Below are 21,047 nucleotides of genomic sequence, written 5' to 3'. Positions count from 1 at the left end.
TTACTGAAATAAATCAAGTTTTTCAAAATATTCTAATTTACTGGCTTTTACCTGTATGTGTTTCACTTTGTACAATGCTAAACTTGTTATTTTGCATAAACTAAAAGTATGTGTCCTACTATTTACTTTGTAAGTGAGTCAGCATCACCTGAGGGAACTTTAGTCGACAGCATCGCAACTCTTTTTTCATCTTTGCCATCACAACATTTCAGTTCAAGTTATGTTTGCATTTGTATTGATGGTGACCTCAAAAACAGCCCAGCAAAGTCTACCAGCGTACACCTCCATCATAATTACCATTCATATTAACATTACATTACATTACTTTACATGAATAATTACATGACATTACTTTGTGCAGCTGCCTGCAAGGAAGCCCTTGTGGCTCAGTCATCCTTTTTAGGCTCCTCTCCAAACCAACAAAGGGCTCTTTGAGTGCTGCTGCTGTGTGTGTGTGTGTGTGTGTGTGTGTGTGTGTGTGTGTGTGTGTGTGTGTGTGTGTGTGTGTGTGTGTGTGTGTGTGTGTGTGTGTGTGTGTGTGTGTGTGTGTGTGTGTCTGCACAACACACTGCACCACTTTGTCTGGCCACTAAAGACAATATTCAGGCAAAGACTTTGACACTTACTGTATGTGACATCCTGGTGACACCTGTGTGATCACCTTTGACACTTACTGTATGTGACATCCTGGTGACACCTGTGTCATCACCTTTGACACTTACTGTATGTGACATCCTGGTGACACCTGAGTCATCACCTTTGACACTTACTGTATGTGACATCCTGGTGACACCTGTGTCATCACCTTTGACACTTACTGTATGTGACATCCTGGTGACACCTGTGTCATCACCTTTGACACTTACTGTATGTGACATCCTGGTGACACCTGTGTCATCTCCGTTGACACTTACTGTATGTGACATCCTGGTGACACCTGTGTCATCACCTTTGACACTTACTGTATGTGACATCCTGGTGACACCTGTGTCATCACTTTTGACACTTACTGTATGTGAGTCAGCCACGTCACATCCTGGTGACACCTGTGTCATCACCTTTGACACTTACTGTATGTGACATCCTGGTGACACCTGTGTCATCACCTTTGACACTTACTGTATGTGACATCCTGGTGACACCTGTGTCATCACCTTTGACACTTACTGTATGTGACATCCTGGTGACACCTGTGTCATCACCTTTGACACTTACTGTATGTGACATTCTGGTGACACCAGTGTCATCACCTTTGACACTTACTGTATGTGACATCCTGGTGACACCTGTGTCTTCACCTTTGACACTTACTGTATGTGACATCCTGGTGACACCTGTGTCATCACCTTTGACACTTACTGTATGTGACATTCTGGTGACACCAGTGTCATCACCTTTGACACTTACTGTATGTGACATCCTGGTGACACCTGTGTCATCACCTTTGACACTTACTGTATGTGACATCCTGGTGACACCTGTGTCATCACCTTTGACACTTACTGTATGTGACATCCTGGTGACACCTGTGTCATCACCTCCACCACACATCTTGTTGTGTGTGCTGTATGATCTTTATGTGGAAATATGACTCAAGGCAAGTTGATGAGCCCACCAGCACCTGTGCCAGGTGACACTTCCTCCTCCAACAGTGTTTTATCCTTCACTCTGCGGGGGAATACTTGCAGAGTGTTAAATGATCAATTCTCAAAGAAAACGTCTTCGAACCTTGTTTGCCTATGAGGTCGTTTTCATGAAATGATTTAAACTCCACTAGAACTATAAGTCGGAAACATATACACATATATATATATACATATATACATATATATACACACATATATATATATATATATATATATATATATATATATATATATAGATATATATATATATATATATACATATACATATATATATATATATATATATATATATATATATATATATATATATATATATATATATATGTTTGTATATATATATATATATATATATATATATATATATATATATATGTATGTATATATATATGTATATATATATATATATATATGTATGTATATATATATATGTATAGGAGGTGTTTCGGGCACGTCCGACCAGTAGGAGGCCACGGGGAAGACCCAGGACACGTTGGGAAGACTATCTCTCCCGGCTGTCCTGGGAACGCCTCGGGATCCCCCGGGAGGAGCTGGACGAAGTGGCTGGGGAGAGGGAGGTCTGGGCTTCCCTGCTTAGGCTGCTGCCCCCGCGACCCGACCTCGGATACGCGGAAGAAGATGGATGGATGGATGGATATAATTGGATATTGAAAATTCGACTTCTACCTTGTTTACTTTTGTGACAACCACATTAGTGCACCTGACCATTGTGTTGTTTGTGGAACCTTGTGTGTTGACCATTGTGTTGTTTGTGGTACCTTGTGTGTTGACCATTGTGTTGTTTGTGGAACCTTGTTTGTTGACCATTGTGTTGTTTGTGGTACCTTGTGTGTTGACCATTGTGTTGTTTGTGGAACCTTGTGTGTTGACCATTGTGTTGTTTGTGGAACCTTGTGTGTTGACCATTGTGTTTTGTTTGTGGAACCTTGTGTGTTGACCATTGTGTTGTTTGTGGAACCTTGTGTGTTGACCATTGTGTTGTTTGTGGAACCTTGTGTGTTGACCATTGTGTTGTTTGTGGAACCTTGTGTGTTGACCATTGTGCTGTCTGTGGAACCTTGTGTGTTGACCATTGTGTTTTGTTTGTGGAACCTTATGTGTTGACCATTGTGTTGTTTGTGGAACCTTGTGTGTTGACCATTGTGTTGTTTGTGGAACCTTGTGTGTTGACCATTGTGTTGTTTGTGGAACCTTGTGTGTTGACCATTGTGTTTTGTTTGTGGAACCTTGTGTGTTGACCATTGTGTTGTTTGTGGAACATTGTGTGTTGACCATTGTGTTGTTTGTGGAACCTTGTGTGTTGACCATTGTGTTGTTTGTGGAACCTTGTGTGTTGACCATTGTTCTGTCTGTGGAACCTTGTGTGTTGACCATTGTGTTTTGTTTGTGGAACCTTATGTGTTGACCATTGTGTTGTTTGTGGAACCTTGTGTGTTGACCATTGTGCTGTCTGTGGAACCTTGTGTGTTGACCATTGTGTTGTTTGTGGAACCTTGTGTGTTGACCATTGTGTTGTTTGTGGAACCTTGTGTGTTGACCATTGTGTTGTTTGTGGAACCTTGTGTGTTGACCATTGTGTTGTTTGTGGAACCTTGTGTGTTGACCATTGTGTTGTTTGTGGAACCTTGTGTGTTGACCATTGTGTTGTTTGTGGAACCTTGTGTGTTGACCATTGTGTTTTGTTTGTGGAACCTTGTGTGTTGACCATTGTGCTGTCTGTGGAACCTTGTGTGTTGACCATTGTGTTTTGTTTGTGGAACCTTGTGTGTTGACCATTGTGCTGTCTGTGGAACCTTGTGTGTTGACCATTGTGTTGTTTGTGGAACCTTGTGTGTTGACCATTGTGTTGTTTGTGGAACCTTGTGTGTTGACCATTGTGTTGTTTGTGGAACCTTGTGTGTTGACCATTGTGTTGTTTGTGGAACCTTGTGTGTTGACCATTGTGCTGTCTGTGGAACCTTGTGTGTTGACCATTGTGTTTTGTTTGTGGAACCTTGTGTGTTGACCATTGTGTTGTTTGTGGAACCTTGTGTGTTGACCATTGTGTGTATATATATACAGTATATATATATTCTGCCTCGAAAGAAAATAATGTTTGATTAGGTGCTCTTCTAACTTGCCTTGGTGCCCTAAAATATGAGCCCTCCTTGAAGGCAACACTTGCCTTGACCTTAAAAAGTAAACATTTGAGGCCTGTTATAGGGGTGGGCCAAAGAAAAGGCAAAGTCAAATAAACACAATGGTGTGTGGGCACCCCTCGAGGTAGTTGTAGGGTGTCCCCAGCTAAATGACAGATAGTTGCTAATAGACTTGTATTTACAAGTTAGAATGCATAGGATTGTGATTGATAGAAAACATTCCCCCCAAAAAGGTGCATTTCCTCTTTAAATGTGACCTGAAGAAACAGACAACCTACTCTTGGCCAATGAAATCATCACCACAAAGTGCTAAATAATGAATGTGAATAACATTTCTAAAAGGTTGTATGGACATTTGCTTACATACTGTAAGTGGTCCTAATGTGCAGTTTCTGGGGCTTTCTGTTATGGACTTGATTGAGATACATTGCTTGGTATTGAAGGAACGTCTTGTCTTCTCACAAGGTTTGGGCACGGCTGTAAAGAAGATGCCCCAACATCAAGCCTTGGTTTTGGCATGCTGTCATCTTTGCTCCCTTCAGTCTGACATCACCATAACGACATGAACATATTTGTAGAAATAATTCACTGCATCATGGGCTCTCCTATTTCTGGGGCTGAGGTTGCTGAGGTTATTAAAATGCTCCTCGGTGGCAAGGCCCCGGGGGTGGATGAGATCCGCCCGGAGTTCCTTAAGGCTCTGGATGTTGTGGGGATGTCTTGATTGACAAGACTCTGCAACATCGCATGGACATCGGGGTGGTGGTTCCTCTCTTTAAGAAGGGGAACCGGAGGGTGTGTTCCAACTATCGTGGGATCACACTCCTCAGCCTTCCCGGTAAGGTCTATTCAGGTGTACTGGAGAGGAGGCTACGCCGGATAGTCGAACCTCGGATTCAGGAGGAACAGTGTGGTTTTCGTCCTGGTCATGGAACTGTGGACCAGCTCTATACTCTCGGCAGGGTCCTTGAGGGTGCATGGGAGTTTGCCCAACCAGTCTACATGTGCTTTGTGGACTTGGAGAAGGCATTCGACCGTGTACCCCGGGAAGTCCTGTGGAGAGTGCTCAGAGAGTATGGGGTAACGGACTGTCTTATTGTGGCGGTCTGCTCCCTGTATGATCAGTGTCAGAGCTTGGTCCGCATTGCCGGCAGTAAGTCGGACCCGTTTCCAGTGAGGGTTGGACTCCGCCAAGGCTGCCCTTTGTCACAGATTCTGTTCATAACCTTTATGGACAGAATTTCTAGGCGCAGTCAGGGCGTTGAGGGTATCTGGTTTGGTGGCTGCAGGATTAGGTCTCTGCTTTTTAAACATGATGTGGTCCTGATGGCTTCATCTGGCCAAGATCTTCAGCTCTCACTGGATCGGTTCGCAGCCGAGTGTGAAGCGACTGGGATGGGAATCAGCACCTCCAAGCCCAAGTCCATGGTACTCGTCCGGAAAAGGGTGGAGTGCCATCTCCGGGTTGGGGAGGAGATCTTGCCCCAAGTGGAGGAGTTTAAGTACCTCGGAGTCTTGTTCACGAGTGAGGGAAGAGTGGATCGTGAGATGGACAGGCGGATCGGTGCGGTGTCTTCAGTAATGCGGACGCTGTATCGATCCGTTGTGGTGAAGAAGGAGCTGAGCCGGACATCACCATAACGACATGAACATATTTGTAGAAATAATTCACTGCATCATGGATGTCTCTGGAACACTTTGTCTCCCCGTTGACTTGAACTACTGGAATCCCAAGACTTTGTTCCATTGTACTGTAGTGACTTCATGGCTCTGCAGCACAACACAAAAGATGTCATTATGTCTGACTTCTCTTCCGAACCTTCTCAGCTCCACCACAAACCTCTTCGCCGGGTATTCTTGGAAAGGAGGCGGTGGAAACGGAAGGATGGCGTGTCATTATTAGGCCAGTAATTAGGCCCACCGTGCCCCTGGGATGCTTTCTGAGGAAGCAGTGGGAAGACTGGATGTGGGGGTTTGGAAGAAATGTGGGGGGGGAATGAAATAATAAACAGTCCATGCGCTCACTATTGCAGGAGGCTCCAGATTTTGCTTATAGAATCTCTCTGACACACACACACACACACACACACACACACACACACACACACACACACACACATATACATACATACACACACACACACACACACACACACACACACACACACACACACATGAAAACACACGTACACACACACACATACACGTACACACATACACCCCCCCCCCCCCCCCCACACACACACACACACACATGTCACATGAGTCTTTGTTTTGTTTTGCTGCAGTGATAAAACCCAGCTCTGTTGCACTCCTTTGAAAGAAGGACAATGGCTGCTTAGCTGTGTATGTGTGTGTGTGTGTGTGTGTGTGTGTGTGTGTGTGTGTGTGTGTGTGTGTGTGTGTGTGTGTGTGTGTGTGTGTGTGTGTGTGTGTGTGTGTGTCTCTCTCTCTCTCTCTCTCTCTCTCTCTCTCTCTCTGTGCTTCTTTGCCTTATTGTGCATTGTATTTGATTTTTCTCGACACAATTTGCGTGTAAAATTGCCACATTTGAGTGCACATGTGACTTGAGTCATCAGATCAGCAGCGTGACACACTTGCCTTCAAAAGTAGTCTGGTCACCCTGCAACACTGCATGGGCAATAGTAGTCTAATATAGACACTTACATCCTTTGTTGTCTTCATTATAACACTTATATAAGACTTTTAAAGTCATTTTGATAGTAGGCTAATATAACCAATACAGACACTTGCATCCTTTGTTGTCTTCATTATAACACTTAAATAAGACTTTTAAAGTCATTTTGATAGTAGGCTAATATAGACACATTATGTGTTGCCTTCATTATAACACTTATATAAGACTTTTAAAGTCATTTTGATAGTAGGCTAATATAGACACTTACATCATGTGTTGCCTTCATTATAACACTTATATAAGACTTTTAAAGTCATTTGATAGTAGGCTAATATAACTAATATAGACATTTACATCATGTGTTGTCTTCATTATAACACTTATATAAGACTTTTAAAGTCATTTTGATAGTAGGCTGATATAGCTAATATAGACACTTACATCATGTGTTGCCTTCATTATAACACTTATATAAGGCTTTTAAAGTAATTTTGATAGTAGGCTAATATAGCTAATATAGACACTTACATCATGTGTTGTCTACATTATAACACTTATATAAGACTTTTAAAGTCATTTTAATAGTAGGCTAATATAGCTAATATAGACACTTACATCATGTGTTGTCTTCATTATAACACTTAAATAAGACTTTTAAAGTCATTTTGATAGTAGGCTAATATAGACACATTATGTGTTGCCTTCATTGTAACACTTATATAAGACTTTTAAAGTCATTTTGATAGTAGGCTAATATAGACACTTACATCATGTGTTGCCTTCATTATAACACTTATATAAGACTTTTAAAGTCATTTGATAGTAGGCTAATATAACTAATACAGACATTTACATCATGTGTTGTCTTCATTATAACACTTATATAAGACTTTTAAAGTCATTTTGATAGTAGGCTAATAAAGCTAATATAGACACATCATGTGTTGTCTACATTATAACACTTATATAAGACTTTTAAAGTCATTTTAATAGTAGGCTAATATAGCTAATATAGACACTTACATCATGTGTTGCCTTCATTATAACACTTATACAAGGCTTTTAAAGTAATTTTGATAGTAGGCTAATATAGCTAATATAGACACTTACATCATGTGTTGTCTTCATTATAACACTTAAATAAGACTTTTAAAGTCATTTTGATAGTAGGCTAATATAGACACTTACATCATGTGTTGCCTTCATTATAACACTTATATAAGACTTTTAAAGTCATTTTGATAGTAGGCTAATATAGACACATACATCATGTGTTGCCTTCATTATAACACTTATATAAGACTTTTAAAGTCATTTTGATAGTAGGCTGATATAGCTAATATAGACACTTACATCATGTGTTGCCTTCATTATAACACTTATATAAGACTTTTAAAGTCATTTGATAGTAGGCTAATATAACTAATATAGACACTTACATCATGTGTTGTCTTCATTATAACACTTATATAAGACTTTTAAAGTCATTTTGATAGTAGGCTGATATAGCTAATATAGACACTTACATCATGTGTTGTCTACATTATAACACTTATATAAGACTTTTAAAGTCATTTTAATAGTAGGCTAATATAGCTAATATAGACACTTACATCATGTGTTGTCTTCATTATAACACTTAAATAAGACTTTTAAAGTCATTTTGATAGTAGGCTAATATAGACACATTATGTGTTGCCTTCATTATAACACTTATATAAGACTTTTAAAGTCATTTTGATAGTAGGCTAATATAGACACATACATCATGTGTTGCCTTCATTATAACACTTATATAAGACTTTTAAAGTCATTTTGATAGTAGGCTGATATAGCTAATATAGACACTTACATCATGTGTTGCCTTCATTATAACACTTATATAAGGCTTTTAAAGTCATTTTGATAGTAGGCTGATATAGCTAATATAGACACTTACATCATGTGTTGCCTTCATTATAACACTTATATAAGGCTTTTAAAGTAATTTTGATAGTAGGCTAATATAGCTAATATAGACACTTACATCATGTGTTGTCTACATTATAACACTTATATAAGACTTTTAAAGTCATTTTAATAGTAGGCTAATATAGCTAATATAGACACTTACATCATGTGTTGTCTTCATTATAACACTTAAATAAGACTTGTAAAGTCATTTTGATAGTAGGCTAATATAGGCACATTATGTGTTGCCTTCATTATAACACTTATATAAGACTTTTAAAGTCATTTTGATAGTAGGCTAATATAGACACTTACATCATGTGTTGCCTTCATTATAACACTTATATAAGACTTTTAAAGTCATTTGATAGTAGGCTAATATAACTAATATAGACATTTACATCATGTGTTGTCTTCATTATAACACTTATATAAGACTTTTAAAGTCATTTTGATAGTAGGCTGATATAGCTAATATAGACACTTACATCATGTGTTGCCTTCATTATAACACTTATATAAGGCTTTTAAAGTCATTTTGATAGTAGGCTAATATAGCTAATATAGACACTTACATCATGTGTTGTCTACATTATAACACTTATATAAGACTTTTAAAGTCATTTTAATAGTAGGCTAATATAGACACTTACATCATGTGTTGTCTTCATTATAACACTTAAATAAGACTTTTAAAGTCATTTTGATAGTAGGCTAATATAGACACATTATGTGTTGCCTTCATTATAACACTTATATAAGACTTTTAAAGTCATTTTGATAGTAGACTGATATAGCTAATATAGACACTTACATCATGTGTTGCCTTCATTATAACACTTATATAAGGCTTTTAAAGTCATTTTGATAGTAGGCTAATATAGCTAATATAGACACTTACATCATGTGTTGTCTACATTATAACACTTATATAAGACTTTTAAAGTCATTTTAATAGTAGGCTAATATAGACACTTACATCATGTGTTGTCTTCATTATAACACTTAAATATGACTTTTAAAGTCATTTTGATAGTAGGCTAATATAGACACATTATGTGTTGCCTTCATTATAACACTTATATAAGACTTTTAAAGTCATTTTGATAGTAGGCTAATATAGACACATACATCATGTGTTGCCTTCATTATAACACTTACAGTTAGGTCCATAAATATTTGGACATTGACACAATTTTCAGTATTCCAGCACTGTACAACACCACAATGGATTTTGAAATGAAACAATCAAGATCTGCTTTAAGTGCAGACTTTGAGCTTTAATTTGAGGGTATTTACATCCAAATCAGGTGAACGGTGTAGGAATTACAACCCATTTTATAAGTGCCTTCCCCTTTTTAAGGGACCAAAAGTAATTGGACAAACTAATATAATCATAAATAAAATTGTCATTTTTTAATACTTTGTTGCAAATCCTTTGCAGTCAATGACAGCCTGAAGTGTGGAACACATAGACATCACCAGACGCTGGGTTTGGTCCCTTGTGATGCTTTGCCAGGCCTCTGCTGCAGCTGTCTTCACTTCCTGCTTGTTCTTTGGGCATTTTCCCTTCAGTTTTGTCTTCAGCAAGTGAAATTCATGCTCAATGGGATTCAGGTCAGGTGATTAACTTGGCCATTGCAGGACATTCCACTTCTTTGCCTTAAAAAACTATTTGGTTGGTTTCGCAGTATGCTTGGGGTCATTGACCATCTGCATTGTGAAGCGCCGTCCAATGACTTTTGAAGCATTTGGCTGAATATGAGCAGATAATATTGCCCCAAACACTTCAGAATTCATTCTGCTGCATTTGTCAGCTGTCACATCATCAATAAATATAAGAGATCAAGATCCACTGGCAGCCATGCATGCCAGTACCACCACCATGCTTCACTGATGAGGTGCTATGCTTTGGATCTTGAGCAGTTCCTTCCCTCCTCCATACTCTTCTCTTTCCATCATTCTGCTACAAGTTGATCTTGGTCTCATCTGTCCATAAGATGTTGTTCCAGAACTGCACAGGCTCTTTTAGATGTTTCTTGGCAAACTCTAATCTGGCCTTCCTGTTTTTGAGGCTCACCGATGGTTTACACCTTGTGATGAACCCTCTGTATTTCCTCTGGAGAAGTCGTCTCTTAATTGTTGACTTGGACACAGATACACGTACCTCCTGGAGACTTTTCTTCATCTGGCCAACTGTTGTGAAGGGCTTTTTCTTGACAAGGGAAAGGATTTTTCTGTCATCCACCACACTTGTTTTCCGTGGTCTTCCAGGTCTTTTGGTGTTGCTGAGCTCACCAGTGTGTTCTCTCTTTTTAAGAATGTACCAAACAGTTGATTTGGCCACACCTCATGTTTTTGCTATCTATCTGATGGCTTTGTTTTGATTTTTCAGCCTAATGATGGCTTGCTTCACTGATAGTGACAGCTCTTTGGACATCATATTAAGAGATGACCTCCCCAGATTCCAAATGAATATACCACACTTGAAATGCCATCTAGGCCTTTTATCTGCTCTTTGTAAATGAAATAAATGAAAAAAAAAAACAAGGGAATAACACAAACGTGGCCATGGAACAGCTGAGTAGCCAATTGTCCAATTACTTTTGGTCCTTTAAAAAGTGGAAGACACATATAAAATGTGTTGTAATTCCTACACCGTTCACCTGATTTGGATGTAAATACCCTCAAATTAAAGCTCAAAGTCTGCACTTAAAGCAGATCTTGATTGTTTCATTTCAAATCCATTGTGGTGTTGTACAGAGCTGGAATACTGAAAATTGTGTCAATGTCCAAATATTTATGGACCTAACTGTATATAAGACTTTTAAAGTCATTTTAATAGTAGGCTGATATAGCTAATATAGACACTTACATCATGTGTTGCCTTCATTATAACACTTATATAAGGCTTTTAAAGTCATTTTGATAGTAGGCTAACATAGACACTTACATCATGTGTTGTTTTCATTATAACACTTATATAAGACTTTTAAAGTCATTTTGATAGTAGGCTGATATAGCTAATATAGACACTTACATCATGTGTTGTCTTCATTATAACACTTATATAAGACTTTTAAAGTCCTTTTGATAGTAGGCTAATATAGACACTTACATCATGTGTTGTCTTCATTATAACACTTATATAAGACTTTTAAAGTCATTTTGATAGTAGGCTAATATAGACACTTACATCATGTGTTGTCTTTATTATAACACTTATATAAGACTTTTGAAGTAATTTTGATAGTAGGCTGATATAGCTAATATAGACACTTACATCATGTGTTGCCTTCATTATAACACTTATATAAGACTTTTAAAGTCATTTTGATAGTAGGCTAATATAGACACTTACATCATGTGTTGTTTTCATTAAAACACTTATATAAGACTTTTAAAGTCATTTTGATAGTAGGCTGATATAGCTAATATAGACACTTACATCATGTGTTGTCTTCATTATAACACTTATATAAGACTTTTAAAGTCATTTTGATAGTAGGCTAATACAGACACTTACATCATGTGTTGTCTTCATTATAACACTTATATAAGACTTTTTAAAGTCATTTTGATAGTAGGCTGATATAGACACTTACATCATGTGTTGTCTTTATTATAACACTTATATAAGACTTTTGAAGTAATTTTGATAGTAGGCTGATATAGCTAATATAGACACTTACATCATGTGTTGCCTTCATTATAACACTTATATAAGACTTTTAAAGTCATTTTGATAGTAGGTTAATATAGACACTTACATCATGTGTTGTCTTCATTATAACACTTATATAAGACTTTTTAAAGTCATTTTGATAGTAGGCTGATATAGCTAATATAGACACTTACATCATGTGTTGTCTTCATTATAACACTTATATAAGACTTTTAAAGTCATTTTGATAGTAGGCTAATATAGACACTTACATCATGTGTTGTCTTCATTATAACACTTATAAGACTTTTTAAAGTCATTTTGATAGTAGGCTGATATAGACACTTACATCATGTGTTGTCTTTATTATAACACTTATATAAGACTTTTGAAGTAATTTTGATAGTAGGCTGATATAGCTAATATAGACACTTACATCATGTGTCGCCTTCATTATAACACTTATATAAGACTTTTAAAGTCATTTTGATAGTAGGCTAATATAGACACTTACATCATGTGTTGTTTTCATTATAACACTTATATAAGACTTTTAAAGTCATTTTGATAGTAGGCTGATATAGCTAATATAGACACTTACATCATATGTTGTCTTCATTATAACACTTATATAAGACTTTTAAAGTCATTTTGATAGTAGGCTAATATAGACACTTACATCATGTGTTGTCTTCATTATAACACTTATATAAGACTTTTTAAAGTCATTTTGATAGTAGGCTGATATAGACACTTACATCATGTGTTGTCTTTATTATAACACTTATATAAGACTTTTGAAGTAATTTTGATAGTAGGCTGATATAGCTAATATAGACACTTACATCATGTGTTGCCTTCATTATAACACTTATATAAGACTTTTAAAGTCATTTTGATAGTAGGCTAATATAGACACTTACATCATGTGTTGTTTTCATTATAACACTTATATAAGACTTTTAAAGTCATTTTGATAGTAGGCTAATATAGACACTTACATCATGTGTTGTTTTCATTATAACACTTATATAAGACTTTTAAAGTCATTTTGATAGTAGGCTAATATAGCTAATATAGACACTTACATTATGTGTTGTCTTCATTATAACACTTATATAAGACTTTTAAAGTCATTTTGATAGTAGGCTAATATAGACACTTACATCATGTGTTGTCTTCATTATAACACTTATATAAGACTTTTTAAAGTCATTTTGATAGTAGGCTGATATAGACACTTACATCATGTGTTGTCTTTATTATAACACTTATATAAGACTTTTGAAGTAATTTTGATAGTAGGCTGATATAGCTAATATAGACACTTACATCATGTGTTGCCTTCATTATAACACTTATATAAGACTATTAAAGTCATTTTGATAGTAGGCTAATATAGACACTTACATCATGTGTTGTTTTCATTATAACACTTATATAAGACTTTTAAAGTCATTTTGATAGTAGGCTGATATAGCTAATATAGACACTTACATCATGTGTTGTCTTCATTATAACACTTATATAAGACTTTTAAAGTCATTTTGATAGTAGGCTAATATAGACACTTACATCATGTGTTGTTTTCATTATAACACTTATATAAGACTTTTAAAGTCATTTTGATAGTAGGCTGATATAGCTAATATAGACACTTACATCATGTGTTGTCTTCATTATAACACTTATATAAGACTTTTAAAGTCATTTTGATAGTAGGCTAATATAGACACTTACATCATGTGTTGTCTTCATTATAACACTTATATAAGACTTTTTAAAGTCATTTTGATAGTAGGCTGATATAGACACTTACATCATGTGTTGTCTTTATTATAACACTTATATAAGACTTTTGAAGTAATTTTGATAGTAGGCTGATATAGCTAATATAGACACTTACATCATGTGTTGCCTTCATTATAACACTTATATAAGACTTTTAAAGTCATTTTGACAGTAGGCTAATATAGACACTTACATCATGTGTTGTTTTCATTATAACACTTATATAAGACTTTTAAAGTCATTTTGATAGTAGGCTGATATAGCTAATATAGACACTTACATCATGTGTTGTCTTCATTATAACACTTATATAAGACTTTTAAAGTCATTTTGATAGTAGGCTAATATAGACACTTACATCATGTGTTGTCTTCATTATAACACTTATATAAGACTTTTTAAAGTCATTTTGATAGTAGGCTGATATAGACACTTACTTCATGTGTTGTCTTTATTATAACACTTATATAAGACTTTTGAAGTAATTTTGATAGTAGGCTGATATAGCTAATATAGACACTTACATCATGTGTTGCCTTCATTATAACACTTATATAAGACTTTTAAAGTCATTTTGATAGTAGGCTAATATAGACACTTACATCATGTGTTGTTTTCATTATAACACTTATATAAGACTTTTAAAGTCATTTTGATAGTAGGCTGATATAGCTAATATAGACACTTACATCATGTGTTGTCTTCATTATAACACTTATATAAGACTTTTAAAGTCATTTTGATAGTAGGCTAATATAGACACTTACATCATGTGTTGTCTTCATTACAACACTTATATAAGACTTTTTAAAGTCATTTTGATAGTAGGCTGATATAGACACTTACATCATGTGTTGTCTTTATTATAACACTTATATAAGACTTTTGAAGTAATTTTGATAGTAGGCTGATATAGCTAATATAGACACTTACATCATGTGTTGCCTTCATTATAACACTTATATAAGACTTTTAAAGTCATTTTGATAGTAGGCTAATATAGACACTTACATCATGTGTTGTTTTCATTATAACACTTATATAAGACTTTTAAAGTCATTTTGATAGTAGGCTGATATAGCTAATATAGACACTTACATCATGTGTTGTCTTCATTATAACACTTATATAAGACTTTTAAAGTCATTTTGATAGTAGGCTAATATAGACACTTACATCATGTGTTGTCTTCATTATAACACTTATATAAGACTTTTTAAAGTCATTTTGATAGTAGGCTGATATAGACACATCATGTGTTGTCTTTATTATAACACTTATATAAGACTTTTGAAGTAATTTTGATAGTAGGCTGATATAGCTAATATAGACACTTACATCATGTGTTGCCTTCATTATAACACTTATATAATACTTTTAAAGTCATTTTGATAGTAGGCTAATATAGACACTTACATTATGTGTTGTTTTCATTATAACACTTATATAAGACTTTTAAAGTCATTTTGATAGTAGGCTGATATAGCTAATATAGACACTTACATCATGTGTTGTCTTCATTATAACACTTATATAAGACTTTTAAAGTCATTTTGATAGTAGGCTAATATAGACACTTACATCATGTGTTGCCTTCATTATAACACTTATATAAGACTTTTAAAGTCATTTTGATAGTAGGCTAATATAGACACTTACATCATGTGTTGTTTTCATTAAAACACTTATATAAGACTTTTAAAGTCATTTTGATAGTAGGCTGATATAGCTAATATAGACACTTACATCATGTGTTGTCTTCATTATAACACTTATATAAGACTTTTAAAGTCCTTTTGATAGTAGGCTAATACAGACACTTACATCATGTGTTGTCTTCATTATAACACTTATATAAGACTTTTTAAAGTCATTTTGATAGTAGGCTGATATAGACACTTACATCATGTGTTGTCTTTATTATAACACTTATATAAGACTTTTAAAGTCATTTTGATAGTAGGCTGATATAGCTAATATAGACACTTACATCATGTGTTGTCTTCATTATAACACTTATATAAGACTTTTTAAAGTCATTTTGATAGTAGGCTGATATAGACACTTACATCATGTGTTGTCTTTATTATAACACTTATATAAGACTTTTGAAGTAATTTTGATAGTAGGCTGATATAGCTAATATAGACACTTACATCATGTGTTGCCTTCATTATAACACTTATATAAGACTTTTAAAGTCATTTTGATAGTAGGCTAATATAGACACTTACATCATGTGTTGTTTTCATTATAACACTTATATAAGACTTTTAAAGTCATTTTGATAGTAGGCTAATATAGACACTTACATCATGTGTTGTCTTCATTATAACACTTATATAAGACTTAATTTTTGGCAGATGAGTTCATTGTAGTTTTGGTCACTTGTAAGCAACATGGATGCTGAAGGGGATGTGTCATGAGAGGGGGTCAAAGGTCAAGAGTGGAGGAAAGAGATGACGCAGGGGTCAATTTGTGTGGCACTGAGGTTCAGTGGGACATTTCTGCGTCTGTTTCCTCCACACACACACACACACACACACACACACACACACACACACACACACACACACACACACACACATGACGGGGCCGTTGCCAGAGCAGCACAATGAGCAGCAAGGTGTTTCCTGCATCAACACACTGCTCTCTGATGACTTTTCATCTCCTCTTTCTGGTGCAACAGTGAAAGTATCCCAGTTTGATCTGTCTTCATGGTTGCTGCGTGTGCAGGGCCAATGAATATTAGATTATAGGCAGCCCCACTTCCTTCTTGAGGCCACACTCCCTCGCCAACACTTGTCCAACTGTCCTCGGGCCAAGGCTGACCCAGGGTGTGTTCTTGCAGGCCGCCATGGAGAAGATGAAGAAGATGAAGAAGCGTCTGTCGTTGACGCTGCGCTCCAGCCACAGCATGGACGAGTCTCTTTCAGAGCTGGCAGAGCAGATGACCATGGAGGATGGCGGCACCAAGGACAACGGTTAGTGTTTGTGTGTCCTCCTTCATGTTACAGTCAATGCAACCCTCAATCTAATCAATCAACATGTACCGTAGTTTTCGGATTATAAGTCGCAGTTTTTTTTTTTACTCCGGAGCGACTTATGTGTGAAAGTATTAACACATTAGCGTAAAATATCAAATAATATTATTGATCTCATTCACGTAAGAGACTAGACGTATAAGATTTCATGGGATTTAGCCATTAGGAGTGACAGATTGTATAGCATGTTCTATATGTTTGTCATGTCTGTGTAATCATGTTTTGTTTTAAGTCATGTTTTGTTTAGTTTCTGGCTTTTCACTCCCTTGTCTTGTTTGCATGATTACCCATTAGTTTCACCTGTTCCACGTTTGGACTCATTGTGCACTCTTGATTGTCACCATAGCAACCCATTAGTTTTCACCTGTCACGTCACGCACCTGTTTCACGTCTTGAGTCACGCACCTGTTTTCGTTAATCATGTCTGTAGTATTTAAGTTCAGTGTTTTTCAGTTTGTCTTTCTGACGACCTCTCCACATTTATGCTTCTGTACACTCTTCATCCTCTAAGATCCTGCTTCATGTCCCTTGTCATAGTAAGTTTTTGTTCCATGTTTATAGTCTTTTGGTTTCATAGTTTATTCTCCGCCTCTGTGCGCGCTTTTTGTTTGATCCTTTTTTTTTTTGGATTTATAGTCTTTAAATAAAAAATGTACTTACATTCCCGTCTCGCCCGAGCCAACTTTCCGTTGCATCCCGGAAAAGCAAAGACCCAAGACCAAGTCATGACAATGTTATAGTTATTTGAATGACCCTTACCATAATATGTTACGTTAACATACCAGTTGCTTATTTATGCCTCATATAACGTACACTTATTCAGCCTGTTGTTCACTATTCTTCATTTATCTTAAATGTCTATTCTTGCTGTTGGCTTTTATCAAATGCATTTCCCCAAAAAATGCGACTTATACTCCAGTGCGACTTATATATGTTTTTTTCCTTTTTTCGGCCGGTGCGACTTATACTCCGGAGCGACTTATAGTCCGAAAGTACGGTATTTAGCACATTTTCCTGACTATACCGGGATATATGGGCAGCACGGTGGGAGAGGGGTTAGTGCATCTGCCTCACCATACGGAGGTCCTGAGTAGGGCTGCAGCTAACGATTATTTTTCTATCAATTAATCTATAGATTATTTTTTTCGATTAATCGGTTAATCTATAGATTATTTTTTTTCGATTAATCTATAGATTATTTTTCCTTTTGCCGATTTTTTTTTTAATTTAAAATGAAGAGGAAAAAATAAATGTAGGCCAGTTTTTTCAAAAGGCATGGCTTTTATTCACAAAAAAAAAAGTATGGCCACTCAGTCAACATTGACAACAACATGACAAAATATTCTGTAACAATGTAAACATTTAAAACTTTTAACATTTAACAAAATTAAAAGTAGCTTATTTGCTTTTTAATGTGCAAATATAAAAGTAAACATCCAGTGCAAATCTTAATATTCTGGAATAGTATAAGCATTTAAAAAGTAAAAGTATTGCTTATTTTGCTTTAAAATGTGCAAAAATAAAGATAAACATCCAATACAAAAAAGTGCAAAACGGAAATATTCTGTAACAAGTGTAAACATTTCAACAAAAGTAAAAGTATTGCTTATTTGCTAAAATGTGCAAAAATAAAGCTAAACATCCAATACAAAAAAGTGTACAGTGTAAACATTTCAACAAAAGTAAAAGTATTGCTTATTTTGCTTAATAACACAACAATGATAGTATGATTAAAGTGAAAGTTAATTGTTGGTTTGTACATAGTATATGTAACTGTTAATGTTGTAAAAGGTATTTGCACAACTAATTAGCCGTGGGGTTCTTTCAGGACCGACAGACTGAACGCCAGACGGCTTTGCCAGGTTTACAATCTTTTAATTTTACACAAAGTCTTTTCTCTTCCAACTGCGCGGATCGCGCACCTGGGCACGATTGCGGCGTCGCTCCCGGCGCGCCCCGCCTCGCCGCTCGCTCGCCGCCGCCGCCTCTCCACAGCGTTAAAGAGGAGCGCGTCTTTGTAAACACTGAACAGGCACGCCAAACGCGCCTCTCAGACCAAACGGTGCTTTAGTTTATGAATTTACAACGCAGATACAAATGACACATTCATGTTTTTGTGTAATAATGACAACGTATACGCACGCGGACGATTGACTTGTTGATGGTGATGGCAAGAACGCTGTCGGGGGTTTTCTTTTCAAATGTTCGTTCATAGCCGTTGTGCTGCTATGATAGGCCATTTCCGCTCGACACAGTGTGCATACAACAACATTATTAGGCCGTTTATTGAAATACTCCCACACTTTTGACGACTTTTGGCGTGCTTTTTTCCCCTCGCTCGCATCGTCTGCTTTGCGCTCCGCCATGACAGTAAAGTAGTGTGACGTAAATATGCGACGCGCCGACGCACAAAAACGGCGTCGACGTATTTACGTAACCGATGACGTCGACTACGTCGACGCGTCGTTTCAGCCTTAGTCCTGAGTAGTCCTGAGTTCAATCCCGGGTTTGGGATCTTTCTGTGTGGAGTTTGCATGTTCTCCCCGTGACTGCGTGGGTTCTACTCAGGCTTTCTCCCACCTCCAAAGACATGCACCTGGGGATAGGCCCCTCCCACCTCCAAAGACATGCACCTTGGGGATAGGCCCCTCCCACCTCCAAAGACATGCATCTGGGGATAGGTAGATTTGATTGGCAACACTAAATGGTCCCTAGTGTGTGAATGTTGTCTGTCTATCTGTGTTGGCCCTGTGATGAGGTGGCGACTTGTCCAGGGTGTACTCCGCCTTCCACCCGAGTGCAGCTGTCCCAAAAAGGGACAAGCGGTAGAAAAAGCCACACCCACTCAATTTTAGGGAAATGAATATGTTTCCATATATCAGCTGCAGTGGACTATAAGTGGCAGATATAAATGTTGTGAAATGAGTTATTTACACAGAAATAATCTGTAAATGTTTATTTACATACCTTCATTGTTTCCAAACGGTGTCTGTAACAGGGCAGTAAAACGGGTGATCAAACAAAACAGAAGTCATGGTCATGGAGCCACTAGCTGCGCAAGCTAGCTCTCCACTCAGCTAAACAGACTCAATAACTCCACGCTGACGTTTTGCTGAATTTACTGAGGAATTAGTGAAAGTGAAACAATACAAAAAGAATGTAAGTTAATAATACTAACACTGACACTCGTAGCATATTAGTTGATGCTGACAACGCTAGCATCATTACATTACGATATCACATGTAAATATGCATGAAAACACTCCTACAGACATCACACTTGAGTAGTAAGAATTGTTTTAGTTATATTGTAAAACTTACAAACGCTATGAATGGCTGGATGACAGAACGGCAATTGTACTTCTGGTTCAAACCTCTAAATGGAAGGACACTGCAGCACCTGCGGAGAGCCAACTTTTCCAAAGGATGGCGCCTTAGCACAAACAATAATACACCTGTTCAGTGTCTTTGCTTGTTTGTTTTTTTTTCAAAAACTATTTGCATTATGGCCTTCAGCGGAGAAAAATCTATAAATCAGCCACACCGTTTTATAAGCCACAGGGTTTAAGGCGTAGGGAAAAATTAGTGGCTTATAGTTTGTGAATTTACAGAATGATAATGAAACTTTTTTTTTTAAAGAGCTTACTGGTTAGAAAAGCTCCTTCCAGTTGCATGAAGATAACCTAAAAAAATGTTTTTTAAATGTATTCTTATTTTTAAAAAGTGTTTTTAGAATTTATTAAATAGATATTTGAAATGTATAAAATATTAAATGAGATAAATTAAAAATTCTAAATGGATTTATAATTGGGATGAATGATATGTAAAAGTATTGTTGGTTGTGCTGCTGCATAAATGAGCAAGTTGACCAAACAAACGCTCACCTATTTTTAGTCTATTGTAGTCGCTCTCCACCGTCTTTGAGGTTTTATGAAGCGTGCATGAAAAGCCACTAAGTGCCTGATGGAGTGATGTCACATAAACACACACTCAGTGCTTCAGGTGAGAAGGTCAGACTGAGTTTACACACCTGTATGGTCGTATGAAGGTGTCTGTATACATCTTCTGTTTAGTCCTATGAAGGTGTCTGTATACATCTTCTGTTTAGTCGTATGAAGGTGTCTGTAAACATCTTCTGTTTAGTCGTATGAAGGTGTC

The 21,047-nt window shown here is 36.4% G+C and overlaps 1 protein-coding gene across 1 annotated transcript in view; it reads left to right on the top strand.

Annotated features, from left to right (window-relative positions):
- Positions 1-21,047, top strand: part of cdk17 (cyclin dependent kinase 17) — a 140,384-nt gene that overhangs the window by 70,079 nt on the left and 49,258 nt on the right. The window contains exon 2 of the mRNA XM_072913135.1: positions 16,697-16,829. Within this exon, the coding sequence (XP_072769236.1) occupies positions 16,703-16,829 (127 nt within the window). The 5' untranslated portion in view covers positions 16,697-16,702. The remainder of the gene's footprint in view (positions 1-16,696; positions 16,830-21,047) is intronic.

The sequence above is a fragment of the Nerophis lumbriciformis genome, linkage group LG05, assembly GCF_033978685.3.
Source record: "Nerophis lumbriciformis linkage group LG05, RoL_Nlum_v2.1, whole genome shotgun sequence".
Classification (NCBI taxonomy): Eukaryota; Metazoa; Chordata; class Actinopteri; order Syngnathiformes; family Syngnathidae; genus Nerophis; species Nerophis lumbriciformis.
The sequence above is the reverse complement of the archived record's forward strand: the minus strand, read 5'-3'. Positions and strand labels throughout refer to the sequence as shown.